The sequence below is a fragment of the Colletes latitarsis genome, chromosome 1 (assembly GCF_051014445.1).
Source record: "Colletes latitarsis isolate SP2378_abdomen chromosome 1, iyColLati1, whole genome shotgun sequence".
Classification (NCBI taxonomy): Eukaryota; Metazoa; Arthropoda; class Insecta; order Hymenoptera; family Colletidae; genus Colletes; species Colletes latitarsis.
This window is the reverse complement of record NC_135134.1, coordinates 52,455,560-52,467,896: the sequence shown is the minus strand read 5'-3', so window position 1 is coordinate 52,467,896 and position 12,337 is coordinate 52,455,560. Positions and strand designations below refer to the sequence as shown.

The 12,337-nt window shown below is 42.9% G+C and overlaps 1 protein-coding gene across 7 annotated transcripts in view; it reads left to right on the top strand.

The window, feature by feature from the left end:
* Positions 1–357: 357 nt before the first annotated feature.
* LOC143344276 (uncharacterized) overlaps positions 358–12,337 on the top strand; it is a 174,024-nt gene continuing 162,044 nt past the window's right edge. For all 7 annotated transcript variants that reach the window (XR_013080091.1, XR_013080094.1, XM_076770199.1 and 4 more), the window contains exons 1-2: positions 358–586; positions 11,996–12,181. Coding sequence is in view for 5 of the 7 variants with exons in the window: in XM_076770199.1 (XP_076626314.1) it covers positions 531–586; positions 11,996–12,181 (242 nt within the window). In the remaining 2 variants the exon portion in view is untranslated. The remainder of the gene's footprint in view (positions 587–11,995; positions 12,182–12,337) is intronic.

The window sequence follows — 12,337 nt, the reverse complement described above, 5'->3', positions numbered from 1 at the left end:
GGCCGAGCACCTTGCATATTTCCTGACGGTTTTCCAAGTTTGTTTCGTGTTCTGTGTAATTCTTTGGAGTGCAAGTCTCCCTTGGTTTTCCCCGAAACTATGGTGGTCATATGTATCCTAGCATACCCGGTGGTCGGGAAGAAGGTAACGCCGACCCTCGACAACCCGTGTCGCAGTGGTATTCGATCGTGATCGGTTGTCACTGGAGACGAGTCGAGAATGACAACAAAAGGACGTCAGCTGGCCTCCCGGTTGCGGGAACGGTGCAATTAGATACTTGGAGGGGGTAGTGTAGCGGGTGACAGAGTGGGGGTAGCGGTTCGCGAAGCGTGGCTTCTCTTCAGTCGGTCCGGAAACTCGGTGTCGGAAGGACGGTGAGTGTTTCTCTGAGTTTGTCCGTTGCCGTCCGGTGCACGTGACGCGATGCACCTTTGTGTCGTGCGGCGTCGTCTCTTTGTGTTGTTCTACGACGCGTCTGGTGGTTGTGCGTCGTCGGGTTAGTGCATAACGAGTGTGAAAAGGTGCGCGTAATGAGGGAAGCTGTCTCGAGCGGAATGGTCAGCTTTAAGAACAACAACGTGGACAGGTACGTTCGAGAGGATTTCTGCGGATTCCTACAGCGCGTCAGGTACTCGTCGAGTGCCTCCACCGTACGAAATGGGAATATTTCGTACTTTCTGACGCAATGGACGTCGAGTTTACTCCAAACCGTGAAAAGTTTCGCGGTTTCCGGTACCGGGAACTCTCGCTTTAGTTGCTCGTTTTCGGTAAATGTTTGGAGTCAAATGTAATTTTAAATTGAAAGTGCCCACTGTCCGTGTATCGTGGAAAACGCGATGGCGGAGCGTTTATGAATTCTCCGTTTCCGGTTCTTGGTACTGGAAAGTAATAGTTACGTCGCGAGTGCGATTTGCAATTCGGAGCACCGGGAACGCGGAATGAAAATTTGAAAAACGGAGTTAACTCGACTTTCTAGCGTTTCGTATTTCCAATATTAAATTCTAAACCGAGGTGATTTACCTTGTAACATTTTAAACTCGTTTCGCGTGCTTTCAGGAACGTCGTACTTCGAATAAACATTTGTCCGTAGCTCTCGATACGAGTTAACGTTAGAAAAATCAGAACGGTTACCTCATTGCAGAAGCGTATCGATAATCGAGTCGAGTAATTTCTCTTCCCGCTTCAACAACTTCAACTCCGATACTTTATCCAGTTATTTCTTGAAGTTTATCTACGGGACAATGCGAAGTTTTAACGTCCGCGAATATTTTTCTTCCAACGCTGTGCATCGATGCAATTAAAAGAAAAAGAATCTGATCGCGATGAGATAATAAATCACTCGAGACATTAAGCTACGTGGAGAATATCAATTTTTTTTCAATCCATGTGTTACCTGTACTATATTGCAAATTTAAGAGACTGAACGGCTCCGCGAAAATTGAGAATTATTGTTTCGCGAATTCGTCGATCGTACTTTCATGAATTTCAAATGTATCGCGTTCGAAATACATTTTAGAGGGAATGCAGATTATCAAACGAATCAATTAATTGTGCACGAATGGCGGAAGACAGTTTTTCACTTTACGGATGTTCCATGATATAAATTCTAATTTCGATCTGCGTGTATAAAATTAGGACCACGCGAACTAGACTCGAAAGCATTATAATTCTGTTTGATTGATACAAATATCAGTGTTAAACGAAGGTAGGCGTATTGCTTCCTATTCAACCCTCGCGTTTAGCCGCGGAGAAGCATAAAATTCCAAGTTTTTCCTACGTGTTTTGTGACCGAATAGCGGTACCTAATCGCAGGCGATACGCTTGTTTGACCTCGAAGGCGTCGACATCGCTCACGGGCTATTTAGTTGGATTCGTCGGTTAGGTCTGCATAGCAGGTCCACTAGTTGTTTGACAACATTTCTATTTCAAAAATTGAAAGGGATCGGTCTTAAACAGCAGTTTTATCCTCGTCGCGATTCGCATCGGAGCCATAGCTCCTTCTATAGATTAAAATCGAAAACACTTTTCCTATACAATTATTATACTCGACGGGTCTTGTTTGCGTGTCAATTTTAACTATTTTTCAACATACTCCTGAAAGATTAAAATGGAACACTCAGAAATTTTAACAGGGAACTCTGTATTAAATTGAACAAGCTTTTGTATAAATATAAAAGCTCGGAAAGATTAAAATGGAAAGTTGTATAGTTTTTTGCGAGTGGCTAAAAAATTTTGTACCGTTAAAACGAGCCAGAGTTGGTTCCAAGTATTGTCAAGTTTCCAGGTCGAAAATTGCCAGTGGCGCTTCCGCTTCCACTGCAATGGACCACATTCCATCGATGGTTTGAGGTATTCTGATTGGATCTTCAGGATTACGGCGGACGTACCGAGATTGCGATGCTCGATACGATCCATCGTCGACAGATTATCGAACGATATTGATGTCGGGTTAATCTCTTTGGCAACACCGAGTGCAGACGAAACCGTTCTTATTTTAAGCTAGGTAATAGCGTTTCAGTCTCTGTGATCTCGATATAACGATGGATCCATCCTAGAAACCGGTATTCAGGATTAAACGCAAACACAAATTGTCTGGAAAATTTCGAACATCGAGATTTACAATATATTCCCCGATCACGAGTGCGCTTGAATTAAAAACATTTAAGATATTTCTTATATAGCCGCACCATAGCCATCCTCTTATCTCCGGAAATCGTAAAATACGTTTTAGTGGAAAGTTTGTATGGTTTTGAGAGGCAGACGTCCAGAAAGTTTCAAGGATCCTCCAAAACAACTCGAGGTTTAAGATTTCCCCATTTGATACATCCTGCTTTGTACTCCATCTTCCCCACGTCTGTCCCCGGCAGAGTTTTATTCTTCGAATCACTTTTTACAAAGCACAAGATTCGTACAAGCGTATAGAAAAAGTATTCGAGAGCTTGTTTATAGTTTATAGAACTTTTCGAACGCCCATCGAGATAGCTTAACCCTGTTTAGAAGAAGAGCATGTTTCGAAGTTTAAAAAAGAAGTATATTCCGAGATATCCGGTTGCAATGCTCAAAGACACGTCTGGAGAATTCATTTTCCTAAAACGCGTTCGATTTATCGGTGGGGATGTTCTCGGTGAAGTTGCCAGATATTGGGCTCGAGCGATGAGAAGAGAAACGTAGGAGGACCACCGCAAAGTTTGTGGCATTGGACGGACGCCATTAAGGTCAAGTATAGAACGTCTGTTGTCTAAACTTGGCTGCGGCTTCGACGAGTTTTGAACAACCACCGCGTGTTCCATGCGGGGGACATCCAATAAAAAAGACGTAGTCGCTTTATTGCTAAACGCGGGACCGTGAAACGGTGGCGCTAAAATCGGAAATGCAGGAAACGCAACCTTGTACCAACTGAACCGTGCAATAAAACCAAGGCTCCCGACTAGAACGCGAATTAAAATAGAAACTAAAACGCAATTTGCACCTAAAAAACTCACGATAAACTTTCATCTACTTTGATCTTCCTGAAACTGAACAATCGGGGTTGCTTGTTTTTATTTCTCTACCAACCGTTCCGTTCGCCGACAACGATTGCAAGCTTTTTAACGGGAAACGTAAAAAGAGGTTCCTCGTTTTCGAGGAAGTTAAAATATTTTAGCGCTCGAACGACTACCCGTGCAAACCGTGACATTTGCACAAGAATCCGAAACGCGTTACCGAGAAATTTTACGTAATCCGCTGGTTCTCGAAAAGCCACATTCTATTCTGATTTTACGCACGTAAAAATAAATATTTTAACCTGTCGGGATCTGTTTTCTTTTTTGTCTCGAGGAAACGATTAATAATTTGGCCCGGAAAGCCCGGGAAGAAGCGGCACAAAACGTTTTCCCCCGGGAGCATTGTAATTTTTAATCCGACGAGCACCGAGGCGCCGATGCCCGTTAAATGGACGCCTCCGCCATAGATTTATCCTTCTTTTCTCGATTTTTCCCGCGTTTTTCTTCCTTTTTCCCCTCCCCCCCACGTGTGCTCGGCGACGTCGTTCGAGAACAAAATAACAAGCCCCCTCTCACCCTCGGTAAGAAATTAATTCGTTCACATCCTTTGTGCTTAAAATATTAAACTCCTCGGGTTGTTGCAGCGAAGTAAACGACGCGTGTCTCGTTTGAAAAATTGAATGCCTTTTATGAAAACGTACGACCATACCGGGTGTCTCGAATACCATATTTCCGTCGACGAAACGAGAATGAATTTTTTTCCTCGCAAGCTGGTTGAACGCTGTTTTAAAGCTTGTCCGTGAAAAATTCAGTGCCCTTTATGATAACGTACGACCATACGGGGATGTCTCGAAGCGGGCACGCTTTAACAAGAGCTACTTTGTTCTTGCATTTATGATGAATATCGGGCGGAAGGATGCTTTCGAGAAATCGATTCAAACTCGCGAACGTGATGCGCGTATCGAGGAAAACATTTCTGTCGGAATACAATTTTTTCCCCTTTCAAATAATTCGACTCTGTTTGGACCACGTAATGTTTACGATTACGCTGTCTCGCGCCAAATATTCACGTGGATGGAACGAAAAGGAGTTCTCCCTCGTAATGGGGATAATTTTTTTTGAATTCGTGGTTTTATAGCGGTTTGAATAAGTTTTTGCAAAGTCGTGATCGATAATGGCCGTAAATACATTCGAGCTTGTGTCAGAATTAATTACTAGCGGATCAATGAAACGATTTTCTCGGAAATTAGCATAAAAGTTCCGCCGTATAGCGTTGATATTTTGCATTTATGCAGGGGTATTCGAGGCTTTTCGCTTTTCCTACGAAACTAGGTTAACATTTCTTTGAAATTTGGCGTCAATCGGATTTCGAAAGCGCGTGCCTTTTATCGAAACACGTTGGCGCATTAATGGCGACGGGCTCATATCGGAAGAGTAATTTCCGGCACGTGCTTAATTAAAAATTGAAACAATTATACGGGCGAAAAATTCGTCGCTCGCGAGGTACGTCGAAAAAAGGGTATTTAAACGATAAACGATTAAATTCCGGTGCCTTTCGATAGGGGTTCCCTTTTTTTATCCTCTTTATCCCCGATCCGCGAAACCGTGGATCGACGTTCTGTCGAAATTAAGGAACCCCGCAGCTTAGTAATTTGCGATCGTAAAAAGTTGAAACTGTAAAGGCGCCAGTGACGCGGTGAATAATAAATCCAAGTTCTTTCTCTTGGGTTCTGTTCGTTAAATATTTATAGGACAGAGAGGAATTCTACGCATTCTCGTTGCATTAGCGTGAGAAACAGATTCCATTTGGGATTTCGTTTTATAGATTTTTCCACGGACGGCGTTGGTAAATCGCTGGAAAACGACATCTTGTAATTGGAATATGTTGGCCGTGCGATGCACAATTAATATCACGTATATTCTTCGAGCGCGATGGCGTCAATTTCCAATCTCGATAGTAGTCGTTAACGAATCCACCGTGTACAATTTAAATCCGTCCGTGGGAATATTTTCGAAATTTCGTCGACATCGTTCCGATTCTTCAGAAACAGCAAAAAACGATCGCACTTGGCCGGCGCCAGGGGTCATTTTCCCCAATTAACGCGATGGATTTTCACCGATGTGTGACATTTCGAGCACGTGCACAGATTTTCTACTGGCAATTTCACCCAAAGAAGAATCATAATTAAATTCTTCGCAGCGAACTTCGTCGAGGATACTTTTGCGAATAGAAATTCTTGTTTAATTGCAAGAAGGTTGCTGTAATTCGTCTCGCGCGTTAAAGGGAGCCGCGCTAATTCAATTATATTGTATTTAAATTTCTCAATTTAATTACATCGTAATATACATAGTAACCGTGCGATTCCGAGCTCCCCGGTTAATTCAATTGTCGATCGTTCCAACGATTAGTGCGCATAGCAATAATTTTCTGATTCGTACACCGGAGTCCTAGCGCCTAGTAAAGTTACGCGATCGATTTGAACCAGTGAACTTCATTCTAGTCTCTGTTTCGAGGCATTTTCGACGAAAGTTTTACCAAGGCGTCGGGTAATTTTGAATTACACTTGGGCTACGCGAAAGTTGTCGCGCACCCGGGGCATAAATTTGCCTTCTTAACTGCGCCTGTAGCGGATCCATCGCGACGACCTAACGATATTTCTCCGCTGACGTCGTATTACGAACTTCCATTTTTTCCCTCGCTCGTCTTTAACTTCCTCGTCTTTTCTCGTTAGGCGAGATCGTGCGACCGGAAGCCGCTTTACGGAGTATCCTCGCGCACAGTGACACACTCGGGGCGCGAGTTTGCTCTCGTTTGTGTAATTAACGTCGTTACGCAGCCTGGGTTATCGATGAAAACCTGCGGTTGTTTAATTGAACACGCTTTGGAAACTTGCCACGAGGCAAATGAGCGTTTTAGGAATTTAATCGTGCCGCCGTTCACACGCGTTGTTCGCAGTCGAATAAATCTGTTTTCAGATAACGCGTAACGGATAAGAAAAAAACAATAAAGTTACGATTACGCCTGGACAAGCATTTTACGAAAAATGTATAAATCTGAACAGAGTTTTAAACGTTCTGTGTCCCATCTAAACAAATACAATAATAACCAGACGATTTCTTCGGTATCTTGTTTTATGTAAAATTGTACGTCTGGAAAGTTTTCGATAACAGCGTCGAAACGTCGATAAATTCTCGTCAAATTTCGTAACATTTTTCTGATATTGTCACGCGAAATTGTCGACTTTTGTTGTATAAATTCCACGGATCACTTGGGCGATTATTTGTATTTATTCGCCGATACATTGCACAGAGATCGTCGAGCGATATATTCGCGCACGAAAGGACACACGAAATTAATATTGCACGGCGATATTTTGCCTGTTGTATTTTTCATGCATATTTCCCTGTAATTGAAATACCCCGGGTCCTTTGAGCTCCCTTTCGACGATCTGGAGGTTAAGCTTCCGTAATTTATTCGCCAGGGATCTAGTTACTGTGACATTGCAGCCGACATTGACGACTCGTGCATCCGGGATCGAGTTTGGTAATTCCGTCCCTCGCGAAACCTTTGACGGTTTGTTTTTTATAGAATTTTTCAAAATATGCAGCTATACAGGGTCCACACCTGGGAAAAATTTTAATACGGGATTCCAGAGGCCAAAATAAGACGAAAATCAAGAATACCAATTTCTTGATTGAGGCTTCGTTGAAAAGTTATTAACGTTTAAAGTTCCGCTCATACTGAATTTTTTTCTCAAAAATGTGCAAGATTTCGGGGGTATGCCTATTCACCAAAAATGATTGTAATTGACTTCCACAGCTAACAATATTTTTTTCAGAACGATTTGAAATTTTTTTTTTCCGTCGAAAAATTTCACACCTTCTCGAATTTTTTCCTCGAAAGTGGGAAGGATTTCGGGGGTATGTCTATTCACCAAAAATCATTGTAATGGACCCCCACAACCGAAAATAATTTTTTTAGAACGATTTGAAATTTTTTAATTTTGTCGATAAATTTCACACCTTCTCGAATTTTTTTCTAGAAAGTGGGTAGGATTTCGAGGGTATGTCTATTCACCAAAAATGATTGCAATTGACCCCCGCAACCGAAAATAATTTTTTTAGAACGATTTGAAATTTTTCAATTTTGTCGATAAATTTCACACCTTCTCGAATTTTTTTCTCGAAAATGCGCAGGATTTCGGGGGTATGCCTATTCACAAAAAATGATTGTAATTGACCCCCACAGCCGAAAATAATTTTTTTAGAATGATTTGAAAAATTTTTTTTTTTTTTAATTTTAAAATTTTTCCCAGGGGTGGCCGAACACCCTGTATACCACCGTGTACGAGCTGAGAATTTAATTTAGCAAAGGATAAGATTCAACTAAACCGAAGGATGGTTGCATACGATAATACGATCGATATGTTTTATCTTCCGTTGGAAATTTGCATGTTTTCCCGCCCCAAACGAAAGCATTGATACGAAGTGGCTCGCGAGCGTATTGTTCCGTGAATTACTTGATTCCGATCGTTCCAATTTTTTAATACTCGATGTTTTTGCGCCCACGGTACGCCCAACAGCATGACGCATGGCAAATTTCAAGTAGGTATTACGATGTTATCTCGATCTCGATTTCGCGACTATTGTTGCGTTAGCAATTAAAACTCCGCGGACTCAACGTGGAACATTGTGGCGAACAGCGGTTCTTCCGGTTGGGAGCTCGAGGGGGGGGCGTAAGAAATATCCATTTTTCAACGATTAAAATATTTTTCCACGTAACCCAAAGGAAAACGCTTACGTTTAATTTTCCATCCAATGGATAGTAAGTTTTTCGTTTATGGAGGATGTTAAATTTGTTTCGAGACGTTGTTCGAGAATATATCGGATAGCACGTAGCCTCGAGTAGCGGTTTAGTTTCATCGAGCAAACGATTTTATCTGGCGCGTCTACGTGAAAAGGAGTGTGAGACCGGAAGTGTCGAAAGGGCTCGGACTAAAGCCTCCGTAGCAACGGTTGCACTCTTATCTGAAAACCAAACGGTTTAACGACACGATATCTTGTCGAGGAAAGATAAAAAAAAAGGAAAAGTACATATCGAGGGCCACCGAGAAACGCCGCAAAGGCTCTCGACGAAAATAATCTGAGCAATAAACGGCGCAAATACATTTTACTCGATGATAACTTATAAATACACGGTGGAAATAATTCTGTTGCTCGAATTGTTCCGATAAATTGTATCGGACATTGTTTTCCACTGAGTCTCGTTGGACTATCTAAGCAGCGCGATAGTTTATGCGAAACAGACAACGTTCCAGTCGTGTAAAATTCTATTCGAGCGTTGGCGCGTTATCTGAAACGAAGGTTCGTGGGAATTCGTGCGTTCAGTGGAAGCGTCCAGGTGGTTTACATGCCGTAACCGGATGTAACGAGAGTTCTATTGTGTGTAATTATTTAACAGGTGCGAAGTCCCATAAATTTGTTACAAGCTGCCTAACGAATCGATATTCACGGAGTTGAAATCCTGTTCGATCGCCTTCTAAGAATATTAAAACAATTAGAAAGCTCGACAACATCGGTTTTATATGCAACCATAGCGATCTAGCGATTGTCTGTATCTCTAAACGGGGGGAATTTTAATTTTTGGTTTATCGAATGTTAATCGATATAAAAATCGTCAAATCGTTAGCGTTAGAGTTTCGGAAATGGATTGCAGAGTTGGGACTAGCAGTTAGAACGCGCTATTTGCGATAATGGATGATCGATTAGTCTGTGAAATTGGAAAACCGTGCCAGAACTACCTAGTAGTAGATTATGAATGTAGTTCAATTTGAATAAGTTGTTATCAGTTCTGGGTGCTCTAATCGTCGATCGAACGTATTATCTCCGATAAGGCTTCACGTGGTATCTGGAAAAAGAGTTATCTCTGGATGAAATTGTGTCGTGAATTAAAGTTTTGTTATTCGACGTTGTTCCGTTTAAAATTGATCTACGCAAGTTTGCAACGCATGGAGTAGAAGAAAGTCTGCCATTTTGATTTCTTTACCAGGTTGTGTGAAATCATAGTAAATCTCAATATTCTCTTGCTTCTATTTACATCATTTTTATTAGTATTTGCTGTGCATTTGCTCTGGGCGTTGAAAAAAGGAGTTCAAAAATTATTGAACTCGCTACATCGCCAAAAATTACTTTCCTCCCTTATCTTTGAAGGGTAAAGTAACTTGGTATTTTTTCATCCATGTTCTGCAGATTCCTGCCTTATCCTGGAATGGTAAGCTCGCGAGAACCGTAGCAGGGAGGTTTATTTGCGATAGTCGATAAATCTAGGATTTTAAAGGGTTAGATATCATCAACAGCGAATAAAACAGATATTGATCTCAGTTAGGCAACGATAAACACTCGCAAGGGTTTCTTACCCTTGAGCAATAACCGCTGTCGCCGCAATTTTATCATTTTCTTTCCACCTACCACCGATATTGAAATCAAATCTCAGACGAGGTTAAATCTCGATATCAAGGGGAAATTCAGTCGGAGCCAGTTACCTTGTAATACGTGCAATGATTGATGATTATTGGCTTTGGTATAACTGGTTTTATCGCGTAGCCAGTTGGCAGTCAATTGTTCGGTTAGTACACGGCTAGACGGATAAAACGTTTTGCGGTTAACCGACTACATGCGCATTATGTTACAGTGATTTACATTCCAGTTATGTCTCTTTAGACTGTTGTGTAGCTGCATCGGTAATTTATAGCGTCACTTAAACGACGGAGGAAGTAAATAACGTAGAAATTACCCTTCGTCCATTCCTTACTATCACGATAACTAAATACAAAATGTAAATTATATTACTTTATAACAAAATACTTAATCGGGAGATCCTAACAACGAGTGTTGCTCTTGGCCTATAATTACAACGATCCAAACATCTCATAAGTGTCGTTATCTACCCCTTGGCGCATCAGCCAGGGGCCACGACTCTGAATTATCAGTGTTTTCGTGTCCCCTATCGTTCGACGACCCATCTTGACTTCGAGTACAATTTCCTGTAGGGTCTTTTCCAGTTGAGTCTGGCCACCAGGTCCTCGACTTCTTCCTCAGTCATCCCTCGTTCTTTAGCACCCTGTGTCTATGTAATATAGAGCCCCCAGGTCCTCCCAAAGTCTCCATCAAGGATTTCGACCTACCTAGACCCAGGAAAACCCATTCTATCCCTGTATCTCTACCCTGCCCAACGATAGTTTGGCTACCCAGGGTTTCAAGAGGAAGTACATTCGCCTATCAGGTCCTCGACTTCTTCTTTGACCACCCTTCACTCTTTAGCACCCTGTGTCTATGTAATATAGAGCCCCCAGGTCCTCTGACAATCTTCATCAAGGATTTCGACCTACCTAGACCCAGGAAACCCCATTCCATCCCTGTATCTCTACCCTGTCCAACGATAGTTTGGCTACCCAGGGTTTCAAGTGGAAGTACATTCGCCTATCAGGTCCTCGACTTCTTCTTTAACCACCCCTCACTCTTTAGCACCCTGTGTCTATGTAATATAGAGCCCCCAGGTCCTCTGACAATCTTCATCAAGGATTTCGACCTACCTAGACCCAGGAAACCCCATTCCATCCCTGTATCTCTACCCTGTCCAACGATAGTGTGACTACCCAGGGTTTCAAGTGGAAGTACATTCGCCTATCAGGTCCTCGACTTCTTCTTTGACCACTCCTCACTCTTTAGCACCCTGTGTCTATGTAATATAGAGCCCCCAGGTCCTCTGACAATCTTCATCAAGGATTTCGACCTACCTACACCCAAGAAACCCCATTCCATCCCTGTATCTCTACCCTGTCCAACGATAGTGTGGCTACCCAGGGTTTCAAGTGGAAGTACATTCGCCTATCAGGTCCTCGACTTCTTCTTTGACCACTCCTCACTCTTTAGCACCCTGTGTCTATGTAATATAGAGCCCCCAGGTCCTCCCAAAGTCTCCATCAAGGATTTCGACCTACCTAGACCCAGGAAAACCCATTCTATCCCTGTATCTCTACCCTGCCCAACGATAGTTTGGCTACCCAGGGTTTCAAGAGGAAGTACATTCGCCTATCAGGTCCTCGACTTCTTCTTTGACCACCCCTCACTCTTTAGCACCCTGTGTCTATGTAATATAGAGCCTCCAGGTCCTCTGACAATCTTCATCAAGGATTTCGACCTACCTAGACCCAGGAAACCCCATTCCATCCCTGTATCTCTACCCTGTCCAACGATAGTGTGGCTACCCAGGGTTTCAAGTGGAAGTACATTCGCCTATCAGGTCCTCGACTTCTTCTTTGACCACTCCTCACTCTTTAGCACCCTGTGTCTATGTAATATAGAGCCCCCAGGTCCTCTGACAATCTTCATCAAGGATTTCGACCTACCTAGACCCAAGAAACCCCATTCCATCCCTGTATCTCTGTGATAGTTTGGCTAGCCAGGGTTTTACGAGGAACACACCTTGAAGATTCCCGTTTTGTTTGTTTCAGCGATCAGTCAACGCCACATCGCCAGCTGCCCGGTAGTGTGCGGGGTTCCCTGAGCTATTCCCACAGCCACCGGCATAACCACTTCCACAGACATGATCCAACGCTACCGCCGGCTTACTGCGCTCCACCACCGCCGGTGTCCTCTAGTTACCCCACAGTGCAGCGTGGCTGCGCCCTGCATTCGAGGTAAGTCGCCACCCTATGTTTCCACGTCCACCTCGGCTTAATTGACCGGTACACGCGTATGTACCGGTTACGAGACCACGATTGTCACCAGTCGTTTCAATTCACCGTCTTTATCCTCGAGAACGTCAGGACCACGCTCGTCGATTAATCCAACGA